At 46.2% G+C, this 20,796-nt stretch overlaps 2 protein-coding genes and 1 pseudogene across 2 annotated transcripts; 1 reads left to right on the top strand and 2 right to left on the bottom strand.

Annotated features, from left to right (window-relative positions):
* Nucleotides 1-9,297: 9,297 nt before the first annotated feature.
* LOC136464432 (pyruvate dehydrogenase E1 component subunit alpha-1, mitochondrial-like) lies at nucleotides 9,298-15,240 on the bottom strand. The gene is made up of 8 exons (XM_066463383.1): nucleotides 14,437-15,240; nucleotides 14,253-14,332; nucleotides 13,758-13,835; nucleotides 10,834-10,929; nucleotides 10,682-10,753; nucleotides 10,486-10,539; nucleotides 10,333-10,398; nucleotides 9,298-9,632 (listed from the first exon to the last, which is right to left on the bottom strand). The coding sequence occupies exons 1-8, from the start codon at nucleotides 15,116-15,118 to the stop codon at nucleotides 9,588-9,590; spliced, it is 1,173 nt and encodes a 390-aa protein (XP_066319480.1). The 5' UTR covers nucleotides 15,119-15,240; the 3' UTR covers nucleotides 9,298-9,587.
* Nucleotides 11,438-13,642, top strand: LOC136464431 (phospholipase A1 PLIP1, chloroplastic-like; annotated as a pseudogene).
* A 1,961-nt stretch (nucleotides 15,241-17,201) lies between the features above and the next one.
* Nucleotides 17,202-20,373, bottom strand: LOC136464430 (E2F transcription factor-like E2FE). The gene is made up of 10 exons (XM_066463382.1): nucleotides 20,104-20,373; nucleotides 19,893-20,013; nucleotides 19,700-19,777; nucleotides 19,549-19,614; nucleotides 19,057-19,183; nucleotides 18,888-18,955; nucleotides 18,732-18,804; nucleotides 18,573-18,634; nucleotides 18,072-18,486; nucleotides 17,202-17,551 (listed from the first exon to the last, which is right to left on the bottom strand). The coding sequence occupies exons 1-10, from the start codon at nucleotides 20,286-20,288 to the stop codon at nucleotides 17,433-17,435; spliced, it is 1,314 nt and encodes a 437-aa protein (XP_066319479.1). The 5' UTR covers nucleotides 20,289-20,373; the 3' UTR covers nucleotides 17,202-17,432.
* Nucleotides 20,374-20,796: the final 423 nt, after the last annotated feature.

Below are 20,796 nucleotides of genomic sequence, written 5' to 3'. Positions count from 1 at the left end.
AATGGAGAGCGCTCAGCACGTAACTGCGATTATTATAAACCATTTTCGTTGCTAAAAGTGGAGTAAATTGAGACCAAGACCAGCTGCAATCCTGCTGGATTTGCTTTGCTGCACAGCTTGTGTTCCGTAGAGATCCACTAATCCAGGGGTCCATTAAAGTCCGTTCCGCTGGCCGGAGCCAGCTGATTCTTTCTCATAAAACACTGTTCACCTACCAGCCAAACAGTATTTTTTCTCACAACAAATCAGCCGAAAACGACTAGCCGGCTTTAATACAGCTCAACCGAACAAACCAACGTAGGTGCTTTGTTTGTGCTGTGGTAACTAAATTGTCCATTATCACGGGGTTACGAAATAGTCAGCCTTGACAGGGAAACCATGATGACTCCCAGGAAAGTTCACGGGGTTACGAAATAGCCAGCCTGGCCAGGGAAACCACGTAATCCGTCTTTTTCAGTTTATTATTTTTAGTTAGAACAGTGTTTTTCTCTCACAACAAATCATCTGGAACAGTGTTTCGGTTTGTTTTTTCAGCGAAGCGAACGAAATCTATACATGGACGAAATAATCATAACGCTGTACAGACAGTTTTACGCGTAATCTTGGTTCACCTTCCATTAAAAACTGCCAGCAAATTAATTGTATTTGTTCCAAGGGGGGGGGGGGGGGGGGGAGAAAGGAAGAAGGAACTGTGATATATGACGATGCTTTGTTATATATACTGTATATGCAATGCTATATAGGGCGGTCGCAATACATGGGTGTGTTTGGTTCACCCCTCCTAAAGTACTAAACTTTAGTCGCTTTTAGTTATTAAAATGTCAAACACCTCAACTAAAGTTTAGGAGTAACTAAAGTTTAATGGCTTTTAGTCACCAAGGGATAGCTAAAAGTGACTAAAGTGTACATAGGACTATTGCTTTAATGAATGCAACCAAATAGAGATCACTAAACTTTAGAGGGCTTACTAAACTTTAGGGACCACTAAGGTCCCGTTTGCTGGTCTGAAACTTGGCTAAAACTGGTTGAAAAATACTGTTCTGGTTGAATTATTGTGAGTAAAAAATACTGTCCTAGCTAAAAAAATAAATCGAACAAGCCGAATATGAGATAAACCGAATGGGGCCTAAAGTTTCGTGGATGAACAAAACAGGCCCTGTATCCAAGCCTGCCAAGTTCCGTTGATGTAACTCGTCGTGTGTGACAAAAATGTACATATATACGTCGATGGCAAATCTTGTTGCGTAGCATGTACATGAACACATACCAAAATTTTGTACGGTACCCGTGGTCTGCTCCATGTGACGTCAATATTCTGTATACCACACGCCCTGAATTTTGCAACTTTTGTATAAAGCGGCAAGGAAATCAAAATTGGTATCTCTGATTTAGATTTTAGGTGGGTGCCGCTGCCGCCAGGACGGTCCCGGTCAAAATTCGCTCACACGGCCCAGCGTCGCGGGCTAGCCTCGGGGCCCCCAAGACGGTGGGGCCCATCGAACAGTGACAGCTTTTAAGTGTGCACAGGCAGGCTGACGTAAACGTGGCGCCACGTGCTTGGTTCCACCTCCGTGTTCCTAGGTAGCGTGCTCAACAAACGTGCACAAATATACATGAGTAACGTCCACCAGCGGTCCTCAAATTTGGTAGAGTGTATCATTTCGGTTCTTAATCTTATAAATTGATTACTTAGGTCCTCAAATTTATTTATTTGTATCATCTTGGTCATTAAACTTACAAATCGCTCATTTAAGTCTACAAACTTGTTCGTCTGTATCATCTAGGTCTCTAAACTTGCAAATCACCCATTTAGATCATCAAATTTGGTTTGTTGTGTCATCCCGATCCGTAATATGTTGTAAATACTGTAAACTTGTAATTCAACATATATTTATAGAAATGTCAAAAAATTATAAATATAATTTTGTTAGATTCCTGATAACATGTACTTTAAATTGAAATAAAAAAAATCACCATGTACTTTGTATTTTTAACTCTATGCTTAAATGGCTAAATGGGCATGTATATTTTTACAAATCCTAAAAATGTACGTGCCTATTTAGTTATTGAAGTATAGAGTTAAAAATAGAAAGTACATGGTGATTTTTTATTCTAATTTAAAGTACATGTTACCAGGAGTCTAACAAAATTAGATTTATAATTTTTGGATAATTCTATAAATATATATTGAATTCATAAGTTTATAGTATCTAGAGACTTGAACAAGTTTGATGACCTAAACAGATGATTTGTAAGTTAAGGGACCTAGATGATGTAGCCAAACAAATTTAAGAACCTAAACGAGCGATTCGAGAGTTTAAGAATCAGAATGACATAAATGAACACGTTTGAGGACTTGAAAGGTCTATTTATAAGTTTAGGGATCAGGATGACACAGTCAAACAAATTCGAGGACAGCCGACGCACTTTTATATACAATACTTTTCTTCTCCCAAAAAAACGCCTAACAAACTTGATACTTGGCTGATTTATTGCAATTCATGACGGAATTCTTCACAACCAGCCTCCGGACGCGAGAAGCTTCCGGAAAACAGTATGAACATTACGTTGTGTGTTTTTGATTAGTTGACCATCTGAAGAGCAAACTACCCGACTCTGCCTTTCCGTGAACGTAGTATTTCTAGAAGAAAAGAGGTTTCCGTGTTGGAAGAGTCCTCTCCTACGCCGGTGGCCAATTTGCTGGTCCTCAAGGTGATGGAAAAAAAAGGGACCATACGCCGCCACATAATAACGGGAGCATTTCAGAATTCAGAGGATCTTTATATATGCAGCACAAAATATTGCTGAATTCAGAGATAGTTGCTCGCCGTCGAGGTCCCCCATCTCTGCTGCGGCTTTGGCTCTTCCTTTCCTTTAACCGTGGCTTCCGAATGAAGGCTTCCAACTTTCCAAGGCAAATGCCAGCAGCTCGTGAAGCACGGAAAAGTTGTGCCTGGACACGGATGCATCGCATCGTATATATGGTTCTCGAAGGCCATCTGGTGTGTGGTCGCATCCGCCGTGAATGCTTGACGTCGCTGCCAAGTATTTCCGTGGTTTAGATCAAGCCTCAGAGTTTTGGGTGTCACGTTGAATATCATGAGGTGTCGTATAGATATTTGGATACTAATAAAAAAACAAAATACAGAATCTATCAGTAAACAACGAGACGAATTTATTAATCCTAAGTAACCCGTCATTAACACATGTGTTACTGTAGCACTTTATTGTCAAATTATGAACTAATTAGGCTTAAAAGATTCGTCCCATAAATTAGTCGTAAATTGTACAATTAGTTATTTTTTAGTCTATACTTAATACTCCATGCATGTGTCAAACATTCGATGTGAGAAGGTATAAAGTTTCATTCCATTAAACCGGGAGCAGTTGGTGGATCGAATCAAGACTGTGGCCCCGTTCGGCCTACCCTATATTCGATTTATTCGGCTTCTTTTTTTAGTCGGAACAGTGTTTTCCTTTTATAATAATTCAGCTAGAACCGTATTTTTTAGCTAGTTTCCACTAAAATTCTACCAGACTAACGGGGCCTGTGTTTCGAGGAGAAGCTGGGATGCAAAAGAGCGGGCTCTGAACGCCCACCTTTAACAAACCGATCCAAAACAATAAAGAAAGAAAAAAAGAAATTTTAGCACAAGGTTCGCGAGACTTGCTTCTCGCTGCGCTCGCTCAAAGAAAGAGAAATCGAACGAGAGCTACGCTCAAGGGCTTAGTAGTAAAATCCATCGTGCCGTCTGACAGCCTGATGCGTAACAGCATTCCCTACTCAAACTACTGGACCAGCAATTTCCAGAAACAAATTCGACCTCGACACGTACTGGAAATTCGTTTTCTGCGTTCTATTATCTGCCAACGCTGGCTTCACCTCCGGAATGGCGAGCAGGAGTGGGTGGGCCTTCTCGCTGCTGTACACGCATGGCTTTCGCAAGTTTGCGACGCCGACATGCCTGCACGTTTTATTGGTTTTCTATCTGTGAGTTGCTGAGGAAAAAAGCACCGGGCAGCTACTCGATCAGCTGGCACATGTCTCCAATTCGTTTTGCAATTTTTAAAGGACAAAAGGGGCCCTTTGATCTCTGTAGCCTGAACATTTTTTTATATACTTGTGGCATTTTCCGCACATAAAGTGGCGTACACGTTGATACATACATTTATAAAACCTTGGCGATCTGGGTGGGACTGAGAACAGATCTTGACGAGAATCATTCCACACTAATAAGAACTTCATTTATTTGATTGATGGCAATACTGATTATAGACGGATACAGTATTGTATTTTGTACGACTACCACTAGTGCTGTACGTGTTAGTAGCCATGGTAGTACCGAGTACCGACCATGACAGGTTGCCATAAGTACTTTTCTACGCTGCAAAAGGCTTGGGCCCCGTTTAGTTCGATGGCAGAGTTGGCGCCGGCGGAATTTGTAACACTGTAGATACACTGTAGCGTTTTGTTTTTATTTGGTAATAATTGTCCAGTCGTTGACTAATTAGACTCAAAACGTTCGTCTCGTAAAGTACAACAAAACTGCACAATTAGTTTTTGATTTCGTCAACATTTAGTACTCCATGCATGTACCGCAAGTTTGATATGACGGGGAATCTTCTTTTTGCATAGTGCCAAAGTTGGGAATTTGGTAGAACTAAACAAGGGCTTGCTTATGTTGCCGGGTAATCCACGTCTAATCGGGTCCTTTTCAGGGTACGGTACGTTGGTAAAATTGGCAGCGTCTTGTCACCCTGAACTTGACGTCGCTGTCAGAGTTTGTTGCGTGCTTCTTGCAGTGATCCCTTCCTGTTGCTTTATGCACGAGCCTGACAAGTGTGAGAGGGCTAATGGTACCATTACCATAGCTAAGTTTGTTTTGGTTAGTTGCCTGTACTAGGCAAAGTTGTTTACCTGCATGTTCTGTTACGTCTCTCCATCCCGGATTCCTGATTCTGGGTAGCTTTTCCTTGCCGTGGATTGTTGTGCGTAACAGTCATCCGACCAAACGCAACAGTGAACGACGTCGTTGGTGACAGGTTGCTTTGCGTGCGCTAGTTTCCGACTTGGACAATGGACTACTTCTTCCAATAATTGCTCCCACAAAGTAACACCACACCACTACTACTAGTAGAACCTCGTAGCCTTCTCATAGAAGCAAGTATGTATGTATATGTACACAAAAGCTCTGAGCTGATTCCGGCAATTTAATTTGCGAGTGCTGACAATAAACAAATCCCCCAATTTCTCCGTGCTTTAACTGCTTATGCATCACTCGTCAATGTCTGAACTCTGAACCGGTCGTGCAGGCATATATGCAATTGGGATTGTCTCCGTCATGGAAATTAGAAAGAACGGGCACCGTACCTGCCGGCTCAGCGCATCTACTACGGTACTATAGAGTAGGAGTACTTAGGCCCTGTTTAGATTCCACCTAAAATCCAAAAAATTTTTAGATTTCCCGTCACATCAAATCTTACGACACATATATGGAACATTAAATATAGGTAAAAAGAATAACTAATTGCACAGTTTGCCTGTAATTGACGAGACAAATCTTTTAAGCCTAAATAGTCCATGGACAATTTTTGCCAAATACAAACGAAAGTGCTACAGTAGCCAAAAACTAAAAATTTTCGCATCTAAATGGGCCTTTACTATACTAGGCGTCATCCCTTATTTAGTTCCACCCCAATATCTCAAAAAGTGCTACAGTATCTGTCACATCGAATGTTTACGGCCCATGCATGAAGCATTAAATGTAGACGAAAAAAAACTAATTACACAGTTTGTTGGGAAATTACGAGACGAACGTTTTGAGCCTCATTAATCCATGTTTAAACACTATTTGCTAAATAAAAACAAACATGCTACAATAGCCCCAAATTCCAACTTCCTTGAACTAAACACAGCCTCAGTTTACTCGATCAAACCTGCAAATGACGCCCGTTTCCCGTCCGTACTAATGAATGGATCCATCCGCGTCTCTGTCTCACCAATCGCGTCTTTCAGTTGCAATTTGCCACTGGAAAAGCGATGCACGGGAAAGTCCGGAAGCTGGACAGCTCGGGCGCTGGACAGCTGCTTCGTCATCAGCATCCAAGCAACTGGTACTGAAACGACTGAATATGAATATTACGAGCCCATGCGAAAAGGAAAGGAAAACTCCAGTTGCGGCGGGTAGTCAAACCCCAACCAAGCCTTAACGCGAAAGCAAGAGAAATGTAGCCGAAACAGCCGCAACAACATCGAGCCGGATTCGAGAGTAGCTACGCCGCGAAACTGGACGGGCTCCTTGACCGACCGGGAGGAGGATGGGGATGGGCGGTCTCGATCGCGCGCGAGAGAACACGGTGAATCTTGGGAACAACTCTGGGTTTATTCGGGTTGGGTCGTTTTAACTTGCAGAGACAGAACGGACAGCGACCGCGTCTGTAGCAAGCAAGGAAGGAACGAACCCCAACGCGTCGCGAGTCGCGACACCGACGTTCACACGGAACGAACGACAAAACGGAGGAAACAAACGAAGCCAGATGAAATCAAAACCGAAGCAGCTAGTAGCTCGGCAGGAAACGGGACAGTTTTCTGGTCTCCTGCGGCCTGGGCTGGCCAGCATGGCACCATTCATGTGACAGATGCCCTGGTTTAAGAAGACGGCGTGTCATGAGTCGTGACAGGCGGGGGCGATCGCGTACGCGTGGGGCGTGCCCCCGAACAGGAACGTGTTCTTGGGTTCTTCCCGTCGCGTGTACCCTTGGTCTGCTTGGACCAGGAAAACGAAACGAAGGGGTGGTGGGCTCGCGCCGGGGCCATCCAGGAACAGGAACGGATGGTGCTGGTCGCGTGCCACCCGTGCAAGCTATTGACTGCTTCCAATTATGTGCCGCGTGCGCTGCAAGTCCTCGTGCGTGCGTGTGCTCGATTCGCGCGTCCACGAATTCTTGTGAACGAAGAATATTATGCTGTGCATACTTGTGCGCGCCAAGAGAAAGAGTTCGTCGCCGGAGAGGGAGGGAAGGAATTGTTTAGCCTTTTTCTTTGCTTCCTGCTAATCAGCCAAAGTTTTTGGATTTGGTAACGGTTTACGTATCCGATTCGCTGGTTCTGGGTGGCTAGTTGCCTTGTGCAGAGGGGCCTTCAGAGTTCAGAATATGTTACTAGCACCGAGCACCACACCCACCGACACCGTTCGGCGTTCGTCAGCGTGCTTCGTAGTGGCAGCCGGGTAAGTAGCAGTGACATCCGCATGGCGTCATCCCCAGGCGAGGACCACGCCAGTTTTCTGACGGGTTACGAGCCTACGACTACCAGGCCGGCGGCGTCGGAGCACGTAGTACTGGTACTACCGGTCTACCGTTCCAGTTCATGCGGCGCGCGATCCAACCGGCACCGGACACGCGAGACCGGCTGGCTCGTCACACGTGTCGCCTAGGCGCCCACGCGGGCCGCCGCCGGAAGCACGGCGGTGCGCCGGGACTCGGCCGGCGGTCATGGGGCGGGAACGGTAAAAAGTCTTGTCTCGTCTCGTCTCTGACGTCTGTGCCGCGGCCTAAGCCTACGCGGTCAAGCACCGAAGCAGCCAAGTCGCGTACAGCGACGGCCACGCGCCGGCGTACGTACACACACCGCGCGCTTTCCTTCCGCTTTTCTGAGCGTGCGACCGAGGCCAGCCTTCCGCCTTCGCGTCCCGTCGTCAGCTGTCCCGAGAGCGACGTGTGGCGCCGCTGGCCGCCTGGCCCCCTACGGTTTGGACCGGTAGTCTGAGTGCTCGACTCATCTGATCCCCACCGGCGGCACGGAGACGCAGCTCGCGATGCAAAGGCAGCGGGGGCAGCGTGTGCCTGTCGAGTTTGAAGCGGTCCCGCGACGCGGTGCGCGGCGGCGTTGGCTGTGTCTTATCGTAAATGATCGTAAATTTTCAATTGAAATAGTATTTTTCTCTCACACAAATCAGCCTATTTTTTTATGAACCAGCAACGATATGAACCAGCTAACCAAACATGCTGCTGATCGCGTTCGCGACTCGCTTACTAGCGTCCTGGTTCTGACGGCAGACCAACGGCTACTTTCTAACTGCGCGTGGCAGCAGCAGCAGGTGAACTTCCGGATGGTCAGTTGGGATTTGGTACCTGCACTGCATGCTTATGGGCTTGCGAAGACGGTCTCAATGACACGTAAACCTAAAATGAATAGTAAGAGAACCAAAATCAGCTTAGAGTATTTATACGGAAGATCTATTTTGGGTTGTCTGAGAGACACAACCCAAATATAGGCATCTTCTTTCCTGAAAACTCATTTGCAAAAAGAATTCTCTTTTTGGTCCTGTTGTTATAGAAGATGCCGAATATGTATTGAACGAATGGGTCTTGTATTTTGAATGTTGTTGTCAGAGATAGCCTAATAGGTCTTCCAATCAAGTATGATTTTTTAGACAAAAATAGTTGTTTGGCTATCTATAGAGCCTTTACCTACATCTACTGCTACCTCTGTACGAATAAATCAATTATATTATTATTTGTGTTAAAGTTTATTATGATTAACAAAATTTGTAGGAAAAGAACATCAATATTTATGACTAAATATGTGTGCTCTTTTTTATAATTTTGAATTTTGATCAAATATAAATTTTTTTGACTTAACGCAAGTCTAAAAAATTGGTTTATCTGAAGAACGCAGAGCTTACAAAAGTAGCAACGAATTTGGCGAGGAGAATGTCACGTATCGTGTCCAAAGTACGTTGGCACACAACCCGGCTTTTTGCGTCCAGGACCATCGACCGTCATGCCTCATGCCGTCATGCGAGGCTGCAGCCACAGCCCACAGGCAAGAGCCCAAGGTCACAGGCGTGGCATCGAGTCGCGTTCGGGCGTTCGGCCTAGGCTTGGGAGCGGACCGAAGCCCCAACTCAGGCCTACACAGTTTCTTTGAGAAAAGCCCACTCACAACTGTTGGGCCTCCAAAGTGTGGAAGCTGTTCCAGACTCCGAGGCCCGAGCAGCGACCCCAACTGAACTGCCGCATGTTCCGAAAAAAAAAACTAAACTGGCGCATCCTCCATAAATAAATGCTACAGTGCAACTAGCAGATTGGTTCCAACTAAAACGCTTAATGGCAATCGTCAGGAGAGATTTAGATTTTGACAGTTGCATGCACGATAATCTGAGTTACACTGTCTGATGCATACACCACGTTTGGTAGAAAAAATTAAACAGCAGTAGATGTGTAATGACGCACTGTATGCTTGTTAGAAACTGATCAAGCAATCACCGTAAAGCTAAGAGTGGGCAGGTCGCCAGGTCTAGACGTTAGACGTGAGCAAATTTATAATCTCCAGCTTCGGTTTTCTTGGACCGAATCAATTGCAGACGATATTAGCTTCAAAAAGAAGCCAGCCAGCAGCAGTTAAAACTGAATTGTAGAAATGAAAAAAAAGCAAAACAACGAAGCTGATCCTCCTGACAACGCATCTCTATACATGTTCATTTGGCAACAAAAAATTTCCAGCAATGTCTGCGGCCTTCATCAACGTTTATTTCTCCTGGCTATCATATCATATTACGAGGGCTGCCCATCATGCTGCCAACCTATGGAAGGGAAGCTCTCAACTCCTTCCTGTCTGGCCCAAATGACTGCACAATCAGCGAGTCAGGTCAGAACTAGCACACATGCCCATATAATCAAAATGCACAATTTGTAGTTGCAGTATATTAGATGATGACATCACAAATGAAGCAAAACCACCCGTTCCTGCACTTGTTACGCGAGATTATTGTAAAACAAGGAAATAAAAACTACCATTACAATGGGACTACAGTACACTTTCTGGACATAGAAACTTAACTTGGGCATACCTTTACCATTTTTTTAAACAAATTCGGCTATTAAAAGCTTTCAAAGATTTATAATAGAAATATTAAGCACTTTCATAGTAACACTGCAATCAAAACTAATGACTAAAGTTGTGATTCAAGACTATGCCAATGTCAGGAACAGAAGTGTTTGTGACCCAGACGTACTTCCAAAAGAGACATACTCTAAGAAAAAAAAAGAGGTACTGTAAGTCATGGAAACTACCATCTGAATAGTTGAACATATATACTACAGGCTGGAGAAGTTCAACTCCTTATAAACAACCCAATCTACTAGTGCCAAGATATCAGAAATGAGACTAATGTCACTTTGCATAATTAAGAGAATGCAACTAATTTCAGGTCGAGAAATGAAAGTTGGGTGTCATAGCCTGCTCCAACTTGCTTGGGACAAAAATTCGATGTTGCAAATGCAAGCAAGGTGTTATGCACTTCAGCTAAGATAATTCTGACAACTTACCTCCACGCCGAAGCCCTTCTTATAAACATTTGTGAAGAGCTCAGAAGTATCAGGCATAGAACTTTCCTGCAGATCAACAGGAGAAAATGAAGTGGTAAGCATAACTACTTTGAAGCAAAAGAACTAAAAAATCATATCTAAATGCAATGAAACCTTTGCTTTAGCAATGGCGTCATCTACTTGTTTCCTGATTTCTTTCTCCATATCCTGAGAAGATAATAAGCGTGTCAGACACTAGAATATGAACTGAAAGAAATAATATTTTGATAACAATTGCCCTTATAAACATTCTTTATGCTTCAATTATACATTTATATATTCTTCATGTATTTCCAAAAGAATCCTGTACCTTGAGCTCAGCAGCAGTTGCCAGGTCGTGAGTCAAAAGCAATTTTCTAACCCTTTCAATTGGGTCCCGTTCCTGATGATATTGTAACACAATTAATTGAAACACTCAAAGCATGACTTAAGTTTCAAACTGAAAGATTAAAACAACCTTACCTGCCTGACACCTGAAATCTCATCCCTGGTGCGGTAAGTGCTTCCTGGATCTGACATAGAGTGGCCATGGTACCTGTAGGTATCCATCTCAAGGACCTAGATACATAGAACGTGAGGGTTTAGTAACCATTATGCACATGAAATAAAATAATTATGAACCAACAAATAAAGCAAACAAGTTATCAGAAATAACACTTGAGCATATGCACTTATATTCAACCACCCAATGTACCTTTGGTAACAAATAGCAGCAGCAGCACATTTTAAGTTACTAAGTTAGCTTAAGAGTTAAATACACCGGCGGCCCTTAAACTTGTAGCTCTATACCACTTAGGTCCACGAACTCTCAAAATCGAAATCTAACTCCCTTTACTTGTTAAGTCGTGCACTGCAGGTCCATACCCCTTCATGTGTCTACTGACTAGGATAAAAATTTATGCAAAACACCTCCAACAATGCCCAGCTTATCCTCCGAGTCCCGGACTCCCGGTTCACTGCTCCAGCTGTGACGTGATCTCCTGTGCGTCGAAGGGGCTCTGGCACTTCTCCACGAACACACGCAGGGCGCTCACAGCGTCAGCCACACAGTCGTCGTATGCCGGCATGTTGGTCACCCTGGCCAGCGCATATGCCGCGGAGCGGAGGCAGTCCTTGTACAGCGCCGTGCAACTCATCACCAGGCGGTCCGCCGGTGACCCAGCGTCCCTCACGCCCCGTAGCTAAGGTTGAACGCGTGCAGCGTCGCCGATCTCCTGGCGGCAGTCAGCGCGACGATGGTGAGCTCCCGGATCGTCGTGGCGCGCTGCGACTCCGGTTGCTGGACTCTCGAGCAGGGAGACTCGCGCTGGTTGGACGTCCTACCGCAGGTCTGGGCGACCAGGGACGTTATTCGATGCTCATTATTCGAGTGAAAATTTTCATGATGGAAAACCTGTTAGTTTTAGTAGATGAATGATCGGTCTCTGGAGAAGGCGGAGGCCGGCATCATACGCGCCAAGCTGGAAGCGGGCTCCACGTGGCCGTGCACCGCGACGGCGTACGAGGTGGCCTTCGGCCCACAGCCGCGTCGGCCCATCCAGTCGCACCTATCCTACGAGGTGGCGGCGTCGTTTGGCGCGAGGCCGCCGCGCAGCAGGCGCGTCAGGGCAGGCTGTACAACTCGGTCGTGGCCACAGACATGGCCGCCTCGACGGTGACGGCAGTGGTGGCCGCCAAGGACGAGGCGCGGCAGGAGGCGGCCCGCGACCTGCGGTCGCCGTGCGAGTGGTTCTTTTGCGACGAGGCGGACGCGCGTTCCCGGTGCCTCGCCATCCAAGGCTCCAACTTGCTGGCGTCGTCGCAGGCCAACCTCCTGTTCGAGCCCACCGAGTTCGAGGGCACGGGGGGTGCTGGTGCACCGGGCATATCTATGAGGCGGCCAAGGGCATCTACAAGCAGGTGATGCCGGAGATCGAGGCTCACGGGCCACTCGCTCGGCGGCAGCCTCGTGGTGGTCGTCAGCCTGATGCTGCTCGCGCGCGGCGTGGTGACGGCCGATGCGCTACACCCGGTGGTCACGTTCGGGGCGCCCTCCATGTTCTCCGGCAGGAGCCGCGTCTGGGCGTCGCGAGGCGCACGTCCAGTCCGTGGCCATGCAACGCGACGTGCACAGGGCCTTCTCGTGCCGCTACCCGGGCCACACCATCGTGCTGCGCCTCAATGGCGTGCTCCGCAGTCCACACTCACCTGTGCCTCAACACGCACAAGGTGTTGTACACGCCCATGGGCGCGACACACATCTTGCAGCCCGACAGCGACTTGTCGCCGCGACACCCGTTCCTCCCCGAGGGCGCGGCGTTGTTCCGGCTGGACTCGGGGGAAAAGCTGGGCATTGCTGCAGGTGTTTTTTATAAATTTTATCCTAGTCAGCACCCACATGAAGGGGTATGGACCTGCAGTGCACGACTTAACAAGTTTAGGGAGTTAGATTTCGATTTTGAGATTTCGTGGACCTAAGTGGCACAGAGCCACAAGTTTAAGGGCCGCTTGTGTATTTAACTCTTAGCATAACAAGGTGTTCCTCTAGTACCAAGGCAGACCAGTGCTAAGCAGGCTAGGCAGGACAAAACACCTAGGATGTGCCACGGCGGGTTGTGGACTATACAAAGCACTAGCATATGATTCAATCATGCATCGACCGTATACTTAGCGTCATCGTATAGTTATTTTCATATTTCACAAGTGAACAAGGATCAATAACAGTAGCTGACATAGCTCAATTGTACAGCTGCTTTGATCAGAAAACGTACCACTCTATAGCAGACAGCCTACACAAATTGTCATTTTAATTGTACCACCTCTTTTTTTTAAAAAAGAAAGAAATGCTAATCTAATCCTACAATGCCCCTGTTTGTGACTGCGTTTCTCGCGGCGGCGGCCGAAAGAAGTGAAGAATCCCATTAAAACATTTGTGGTGTCTGTGATTCTTCTGACCGCACAAGAGACTATGACCGCAAGATTGAACTGCACTGCAGATTCCTGATACCGTGGCCATGGAGCCACAGTTCGGCGACCCGCACCGCGCGGCCACAGACTGCGGTCCCAAACAGGGCCAATGTTGGATCTAGCAGACAAATAATATATGCAGCCATGTAGGTAGTTCAACAATTAGTGCCACTATTGAAGACTTAATTAGCTGGAATAATGCTAACAAATTGTGTAAGTTTTCGACAATGGAAGTTCCATACATTAGAATTATATATTATGTTTCCCCAGCATAAAATGGTGAGTGCAGTGCTACTATGTTAAATTTCATGCGAATTTAAGTACTAAATCTAGCAAACATCAAAACAGCCAACCCAACCCCAAACCCAAACCCAAATAGTAGTTCTCCAAAATCAGGTGCACCCAAATAACAGAAGTCAGCAAAGAAGCATAGTACTCACAATTGGGCCATTTGCAACAGCATGATCTTTTGCAAATTTGCACGCTTGCTTCACAGCAAGAACATCCATTCCATCAACCTGCATGAAATACAATTTAGTTATATTTGTAGCAAACACTAAAAGTAATGCCAACAGGAAATCCAAGCTTAAGCTATTCCCTTAACACTCAATAAGGGGGAACAGGATGGTTCGAGAAAATGCATACATCATTCTTATATAATTGCAAATCAATACAAGATGCTTTTTCCATTCAACTACATGCCATCCTCAACTGTATGGCTATACTTTGATGATCAATGAAGCCCTATTCAGCAACTAAAGGGTGCAACACAGAGAACCTAGAGTCCAAGACCCCATATAAAACCACCCTATACAATCAAAGACATCACAAACATAATAAACAATCAAACATACCACAAACAGAAACCAAATTTATCATACCAGCCAGCTATCGTGAATCCAGACACAATACGAGCGAACCCAAAGAATAATTACCTTCAATCCAGGCACATAGTCGCCACGCTTGTAGTAGTCAGGGCTCTTCGCTGCCCTCCATTCCGCTGTTCCCATCCCATCTATACAACAGAAATCAAACCCAGATCACGTCATATTTCTTACGATGAACAATCAGATTTATCACGATCTAACCCCGATTCCCGGAATTGATGCACGAACTCACAATGGTTGTTCTCGCAGACCAATATGGCAGGCAGTTTCCAGAGGGCCGAAATGTTGAGAGCCTCAAAGAGCTGTCCCTGGTTAGCCGCACCGTCACCATAGAGCGCGAACGTGGCCGTGTCCTCCTTCTTGTACTTTTGAGCGAAGGCGAGGCCGCATCCGAGGGGCACCTGCGCGCCGACGATGCCGTGCCCGCCGTAGAAATTGGCATCCTTCTTATAGAAATGCATGGATCCGCCCTTCCCGCGGGAGCAGCCGGCCTCGCGGCCCATCAGCTCGGAGAAGGCGGAGACGAGGTCCCCTCCGCGGGCGAGGTAGATGCAGTGGTCGCGGTAGGCGGTGATGATGGAATCGGAGCGGGTGATGGCGGCCTCCATGCCGACGGCGACGGCCTCCTGGCCGTCGTAGAGGTGGCAGAACCCGCGGATGAGCTTGGCCTTGTAGAGGGAGTCGGAGGCGATCTCCATGCGGCGCATGAGGGACATGTCGCGGAAGAAGGTGACGAGCTCGGCGGGGGTGGTGGTGACATCGCGCGATGGCGGGTCGACGAGGTGGGAGGTGAAAGGGACAGAAGTCTTGATGGTGAGCGCCGCCGTGGAATCGGAGATCGGGCGCGCCGCCATGAAGGCCGTGGCCGGGGCCCGCACGGCGGGGATGCGGCGAAGGAGGGCGGCCGCGGCCATGGCGACGATCCGCTAGGGTTTCGGGGTGGATGCGGGGCAGTGGGCGTGGGGACGGAGGGGAGGAAGGAAGGAAGAAGATAGACGCGAGATTTTTATTCGCGTAGTTGTTGCATTCTTAAGGAGGTGGGTTGGTTTGGTGTTTGGCCTGCCGCCGGCGCAGACCGTGTACATATATTATTCTAATATACTTAGAATTGAATTTATTTTAATAATTATAATTTAGATATAGATTAATTAAATTAATATAGTTGTATATAGAATATATTTATATATTTATTATTAGACAGATAAAGACCATTTATATGTTACATTTTTATTGTACAAAAATGAGTTGAAAAATACGCTATAAGAACAACTCCAATAGAGCACCCAATCAAGACTCCTGCTTTTAATTTGGGTGCTCCAACTTATTTTTTATTGGCTCAATTTTTTTGTTCGACTCCAACAGCCGCCTCTAAACTTAGGCCCCAAATCTGTTTTGGGAAAGAATGACAGGACCCACTCGTCAGTCTCTTTCTTTACGGGCTTCGGGGCCTCCTCCGTGAGGCCACGCTGCCGAGGCCTCCAGATGGCCTCGCCGCCGTGCTGCAGGGCCGCCTCTGAACCGCATCGGAGGCGGGGTCGGGGCCGCTCGCGCATTGGCGCAGCGCGCCCGTGCGACGAAAGGACGGGGCCGCTCCCGCGTGCCCACACGGCGGGCAGCCGGAGCTCGTTGCCGCGCGGGCGGAGTCGCACTGGGAGCTCGTCCTCTATGCGGCTGCTCGCCGGAGCGAAGGTGCTCGTCGGAGGGGAGGATGGGCGCGCTCGCCGGAGGAGCGACCGTTTTATGAATCTGACATAGGCTTATTTATATGGTTAAGAAAGTTATGGAACGGTCAAATTTTAATTTAAATAGTCTAATTTATTATGTAGATTTTAATTTTTCCAAATTGAAAGGATCCAAACGGTATGGTTAAATAAATGACAGAAGACAATTGATAACATGATTTTATTTGGAGAAAGAACAAGTGCATCTGATTGACCTTTTAATATCATAATTTCGTGTGGTATCTGATATCCACAAGTTTTCTCGATTATAAAATAAAACATTGCCTGGTTGACAGAATTATGTTTGAAGCAAGACAATGGCCGGCTGAAATTGGCTGAAAAAATGTTGTGAGAGAAAAACACTGTTTTGGCTGAAAAAAGAAGCAGAACAAGCCGAATATAAGGTAAGCCGAACGGGGCCAATGTACCTGTTTCCATCTTTTCACTCATGGAAACTAGTAGTGTATGGAAAATTACATGCAGAATTAGTTACAGCATCTGCAAGTAGATTAGAACTTTCTTATTTGCACAAAGATCTGAGGCCCAAACCAAATCAATTTGGTAACAAGTTGTAGCCAAGAGAACAGCTCTGTAGTTGAGATGCTCTCCATAATCCAAGCAAAAATCATGAATGGTTGGTGGATATAGTGTTCCTGTCGATGATGTTGGGGGAATATTTGATTAAAATTATTATTAGGTAGACAAACCAAAAGACAAGTAGACAACTAAACATCTTTATTAGCGCATGATAGTGATAGAGCGTTGGAGTACTATTTTGGTCAGATCCATTTACTCAAAATAACAGAGCTTTTCTTTTTTGCATGAAATGAACTGGTCACTATCAGTTGCTTTCAGGCCCCAGAAACTGTGATCCCAATATTTTGGTTGTGTGGGCTGTCCTTACATCATCTGGATACAATTGAGGCAAGACGATTGGGCTGTCTTTGCATAATCTGAATACAGCCATACAGGCCAGGCCTGGAGACTTTCTAGCGTCCGAATTGTAGCAAGAATTATGATCACAACAAAAATGAAAGAATGAATAACATGTGTGATTGTATCTGAATTGTAATTTAAATACATTTTTTTGTCGTGATAGACATGTGCAAGATATACTCCATCATTATGAGAAGTTTCATCAGCATGGCCGGTGACAGACAGAAAGTTTTAGAACCCACATAGGTAAGCACATGAACAACAACAATTAACAATAAAGAACCCACATGGGAGATGATAATGATGTTTCTATTAAAGAGATTGGAAAACAGCTCGCACTCCTAGGGTATTTCTATTAAAGAGATTGGAAAACAGCTCGCGCCCCTAGGGTATCTCTCTAATAGTTCCACTCTAGTTTTCCACCTGAAATAGCCTAAAGAGATCCTGCATTGAGTAAATACAATGAACCCTAGGCCCAATCATGTCTTTGTTTCCTCCCCTTTTAACAGATTGTACAGGTAAAATACACAAGTGTGCATTAAGAACTGCAATGATTGACCCTATAATTTGCCTACAAAAAATGGTTAACAGAATGGCCAAAGTGTTGTTGCATGATGTTGCTGCCTTGAGCAAATTCAGAATACCATGTCTTCCACGCTTCGACATAATGGGCAAAAAGATCACTGAGTGCTGCATTCAGAAAAGAGGGAATGCTTTAGTGTAACATAGTATAGGTGAGCACATTCTATATCTAGCAATTATTCCAGTCCTACTTCAAGCTCCCAATAAAAGAGTTTGCATAGACGTGATAATAAATGTCAAATGGTCATAATGAACTATTGGGCATTGGCTAGCGTCCTGCATAATAGCTTATAAAAATCAACAAATCTCATATTAACTTCTAACAAATAGAAGATAATAATGTAACGCTAGAGATGTGTTGCAGTGTTCCTGAGGTCATATTTCATTTTAAGACATTCTAGCTGATTGCAACAGGGGCTGCCAAAGCTATAATGAAGAAACAGGATGGACAGAGAGATTCCATCTGAAGACAATCGGATGCCACTATTAGCTTAAGCCTAATAATATAAAACTACAGCTAGAGAGACACACGCTATACACATACTTCTGATGCTTAAGAGTTAAGAAGTTGAAAAATTCTAGCATTGTCCTAATAAGAAACAAAACAGGATTAAAGTATTGAACCCACCTTGGTTCTGGTACTGTGGTCGAAATGAAGCAGAAAGGCTCTCCCAGTCCTGAGCCCTCTCCCTTTGCCCAGGTTTATTGCCGCCATCAAGTTCATGTTTCCTTGCACCAGCAGGGTGGAAAGGACCATAGACAAAGCCACTTTGTTTACCCTGCCCAAGCTGACTCCGCACAGCTAATTTGCAATTTGTCAAGACATCACCACCACTCTGTGCCAGTTTTGCTTTCTTCTGAATTTTTGAATCTAGATTACTTCTATGTGTGTCGATGTTAGTGAGTTCAGTTCCAAATGCTCTTTTGTTCGATGTGGTCTTCCGTGGTGGGGGTACAGCAACTGTCACACCATTTTCTGTGTTCGGCATTGTGGCCCTACCCAACCAACGAAACGCAGGCTTTCTCGAGTCCCCTTGCTGTATCTGGAATCCACAGTTCAAGAATGTATGTTAAGAAACATGCTACTACAAGATTGCAACTTAATCGTCAGCAAGCATCGAAAGCGTACCTTCTCAATTAGATTCAGTGAAGACAGGACATTGGCAATGTCATATAACCTCCGAACTTTAGCTGCATTACCAATTAAATATCAAGATTAAATTAAGTTTTATTAGTCCTGATAGTGCTACTGCTGCACGTTTAGATAAAGACAAAATGAAGTACTGACTTCTCATATTGGTCTCTTCGTGACCTTCTCCAAGGAGCAGCTTTGCAGCTTCATCAAGTGAGATCGTGTCAACCTGCTCCAGGTATAGATTTCATATGAATGGACTGATCACGCATGAATCTTAAGGCAGAAATACAGAGTTTAAGAATTTCTCACCTCCATGGTGAGGAAGAGCTTCACGAAATTCTGTGTGAGCAACCCAAGTGATTTTTCCTTCCTATGATCTGAAAACGTAACAACCAAAATTCTGAGCCTGGCAGACAAAATGGAACAGCACATGTAACACATGCTAAATCAAAATGAAGCAAATAGCATAGCAATGTACCAGATCTAAGGCGGCAGCGGGGTGCACCAGGTTTGTCAGAAGGATTGTCCACAGTCTGACTCAGTTTCTTGTTCTCGATATCAGCACCCAGATTGACCAATGTATCATCATCTTCGTCATCAGAAATCTTCGCAAAAGAACACAGGAGAAGAACCACTTCAGTTAGGAACTAATCCCTCTGTCCATAAAAGAACACAATTCCCATATTACCAAGTCAAATCATTTTAAGTTTGACCAAATGTATAAAAAAACATCAATGTTTATGATACTAAATAAGTGTCATTAGATTCATCATAGAACATATTTTCGTAGTATACCTATCTTGTGTCATGAATTTTAATGTTTTATTCTATAAATTTGGTCAAATTTTAGATAGTTTGACTAGAGACAGACCTAGAACTGCATTTTTTTCAGGACGAAGGCAGTAAAAATCGTTGTGGACCAGAATCAGATACATCGGTTCAGATGGAAGGGAAAGATACGAAGTCGTACAGTGGCAGCTGATTGCTGCTCGGTTTGCAGAGGAGCCAATCCAGACTTCTCCCTTAACGCCCTCTCCTGAGAAGACAAGAGAAATGACGGGTTAGATGGATGAGATCTACAATTCTTGATCGAAATATCACGCAGGAGACTAGACGCAGACCTTGAGTTGTCGCAAGGCCATTGGGACTCCGCCGAAACCTATCCAGGTGTAGCGATTCTTGGCTTTCCTCACAAGAATCTTCTCACAAGGGGAATTGAATCAGAACTAGAATCATACTTCATATCCCGAACAGACCGCACAAGAAATCAAGAATTGTGTCCCGGAAAGGCAGAAGAAGAAAGAAAGAACTAACCCCAACGCTCTCGAGCACGTTGACAATGTCGTAGATCCGGCGCCTCTCCACGCCGAGGCATTTGGCCGCTTCGTCCAGCCCGATGGACTCCACGTCGTCGCGGTTGTAGAGAACCACGAAGCTAAAAGCAGCACGGAGAATTGGGTCAGAACAGCAAGGAGAACTCAGTAGCTACCAATCTCCAGACGCGTCGAGGCTGCAAGAGGCTCACTTGGAGCAGAGGAGGCCGAGCGACTTGTCCTTGCGGCTGTACGCGTGGTGGCGGCCATTGGCGCCACCGCCGCCGCTCCCCGCGTGCATCGGCCGCGGCCGCGGTCGCGCCTGCTGCTCCTGCGGCAAAGCTGACGCCATCGCCGCCGCCGCTACCTCGGCGACGGAAGAGGAGGACGCTGCCATCACCGTCGCCGATCCGCGTGAGGTGCCCGCGAGGATTTTGCAGGATTTGTGTTCGCGTGGTGCGGTGCGGGTCTCGGGAGAGCGGAGAGGAGGGAATTCCTGGAAGTTACGGATCTGACTTGTAGGAGGCGCGGCGCCGGCCGTCGAATGGATTTTGGAGGGCTTGATTTGGCGCGGTGGTGGCGGCCTTGCCCGCGTTTCAAAATTTTCTCTGTCCGCTCCCGTGCGGCTGCGGCCGTTTCGCCTGAGGTCGGCTCGGCGTGGCTCGCAGGCGCAAGGTGGGGAAGGGTGAGCCGTGCCCGTGCGTGAGGGCTTTGCCTTGGCCAGTTTGAATTGAAATTTAAGCGGCTCACGCGCGCGGGTGAGCCGGGGAGAGGAGCGGGTGCCCGGCCCGGGCCGGGCCGGGGGTGCCCGTGCGCGGAAGCGACAGTCGGATTCGGAGGTTTTTTGCGCGCTTGGGCGATTTTCTTCGGCTCATCGCGGCGGGCGCGCGCGTCTCGAGGGGATC

Source organism: Miscanthus floridulus, chromosome 7 (genome assembly GCF_019320115.1).
Source record: "Miscanthus floridulus cultivar M001 chromosome 7, ASM1932011v1, whole genome shotgun sequence".
Lineage (NCBI taxonomy): Eukaryota > Viridiplantae > Streptophyta > Magnoliopsida > Poales > Poaceae > Miscanthus > Miscanthus floridulus.
The sequence above is the reverse complement of the archived record's forward strand: the minus strand, read 5'-3'. Positions and strand labels throughout refer to the sequence as shown.

Bases quoted from the DNA above. Each gene is read 5' to 3' on its own strand.
- LOC136464432 (XM_066463383.1), bottom strand. From the start codon at position 15,118: ATGGCCGCGGCCGCCCTCCTTCGCCGCATCCCCGCCGTGCGGGCCCCG. The intron at 10,399-10,485 runs GTTTCATTGCAT...GTTGATCTGCAG, and splicing joins ACGCCATTGCTAAAGCAAAG to GAAAGTTCTATGCCTGATAC. The intron at 9,633-10,332 runs GTAAGTTGTCAG...CTGATTGTGCAG, and splicing joins AGAAGGGCTTCGGCGTGGAG to TCATTTGGGCCAGACAGGAA.
- LOC136464430 (XM_066463382.1), bottom strand. From the start codon at position 20,288: ATGGCAGCGTCCTCCTCTTCCGTCGCCGAGGTAGCGGCGGCGGCGATG. The intron at 19,778-19,892 runs GTTAGTTCTTTC...CCTTGTGAGAAG, and splicing joins ACGTGCTCGAGAGCGTTGGG to ATTCTTGTGAGGAAAGCCAA. The intron at 19,184-19,548 runs GTACGACTTCGT...TCTTTTGCGAAG, and splicing joins AGCAGCAATCAGCTGCCACT to ATTTCTGATGACGAAGATGA.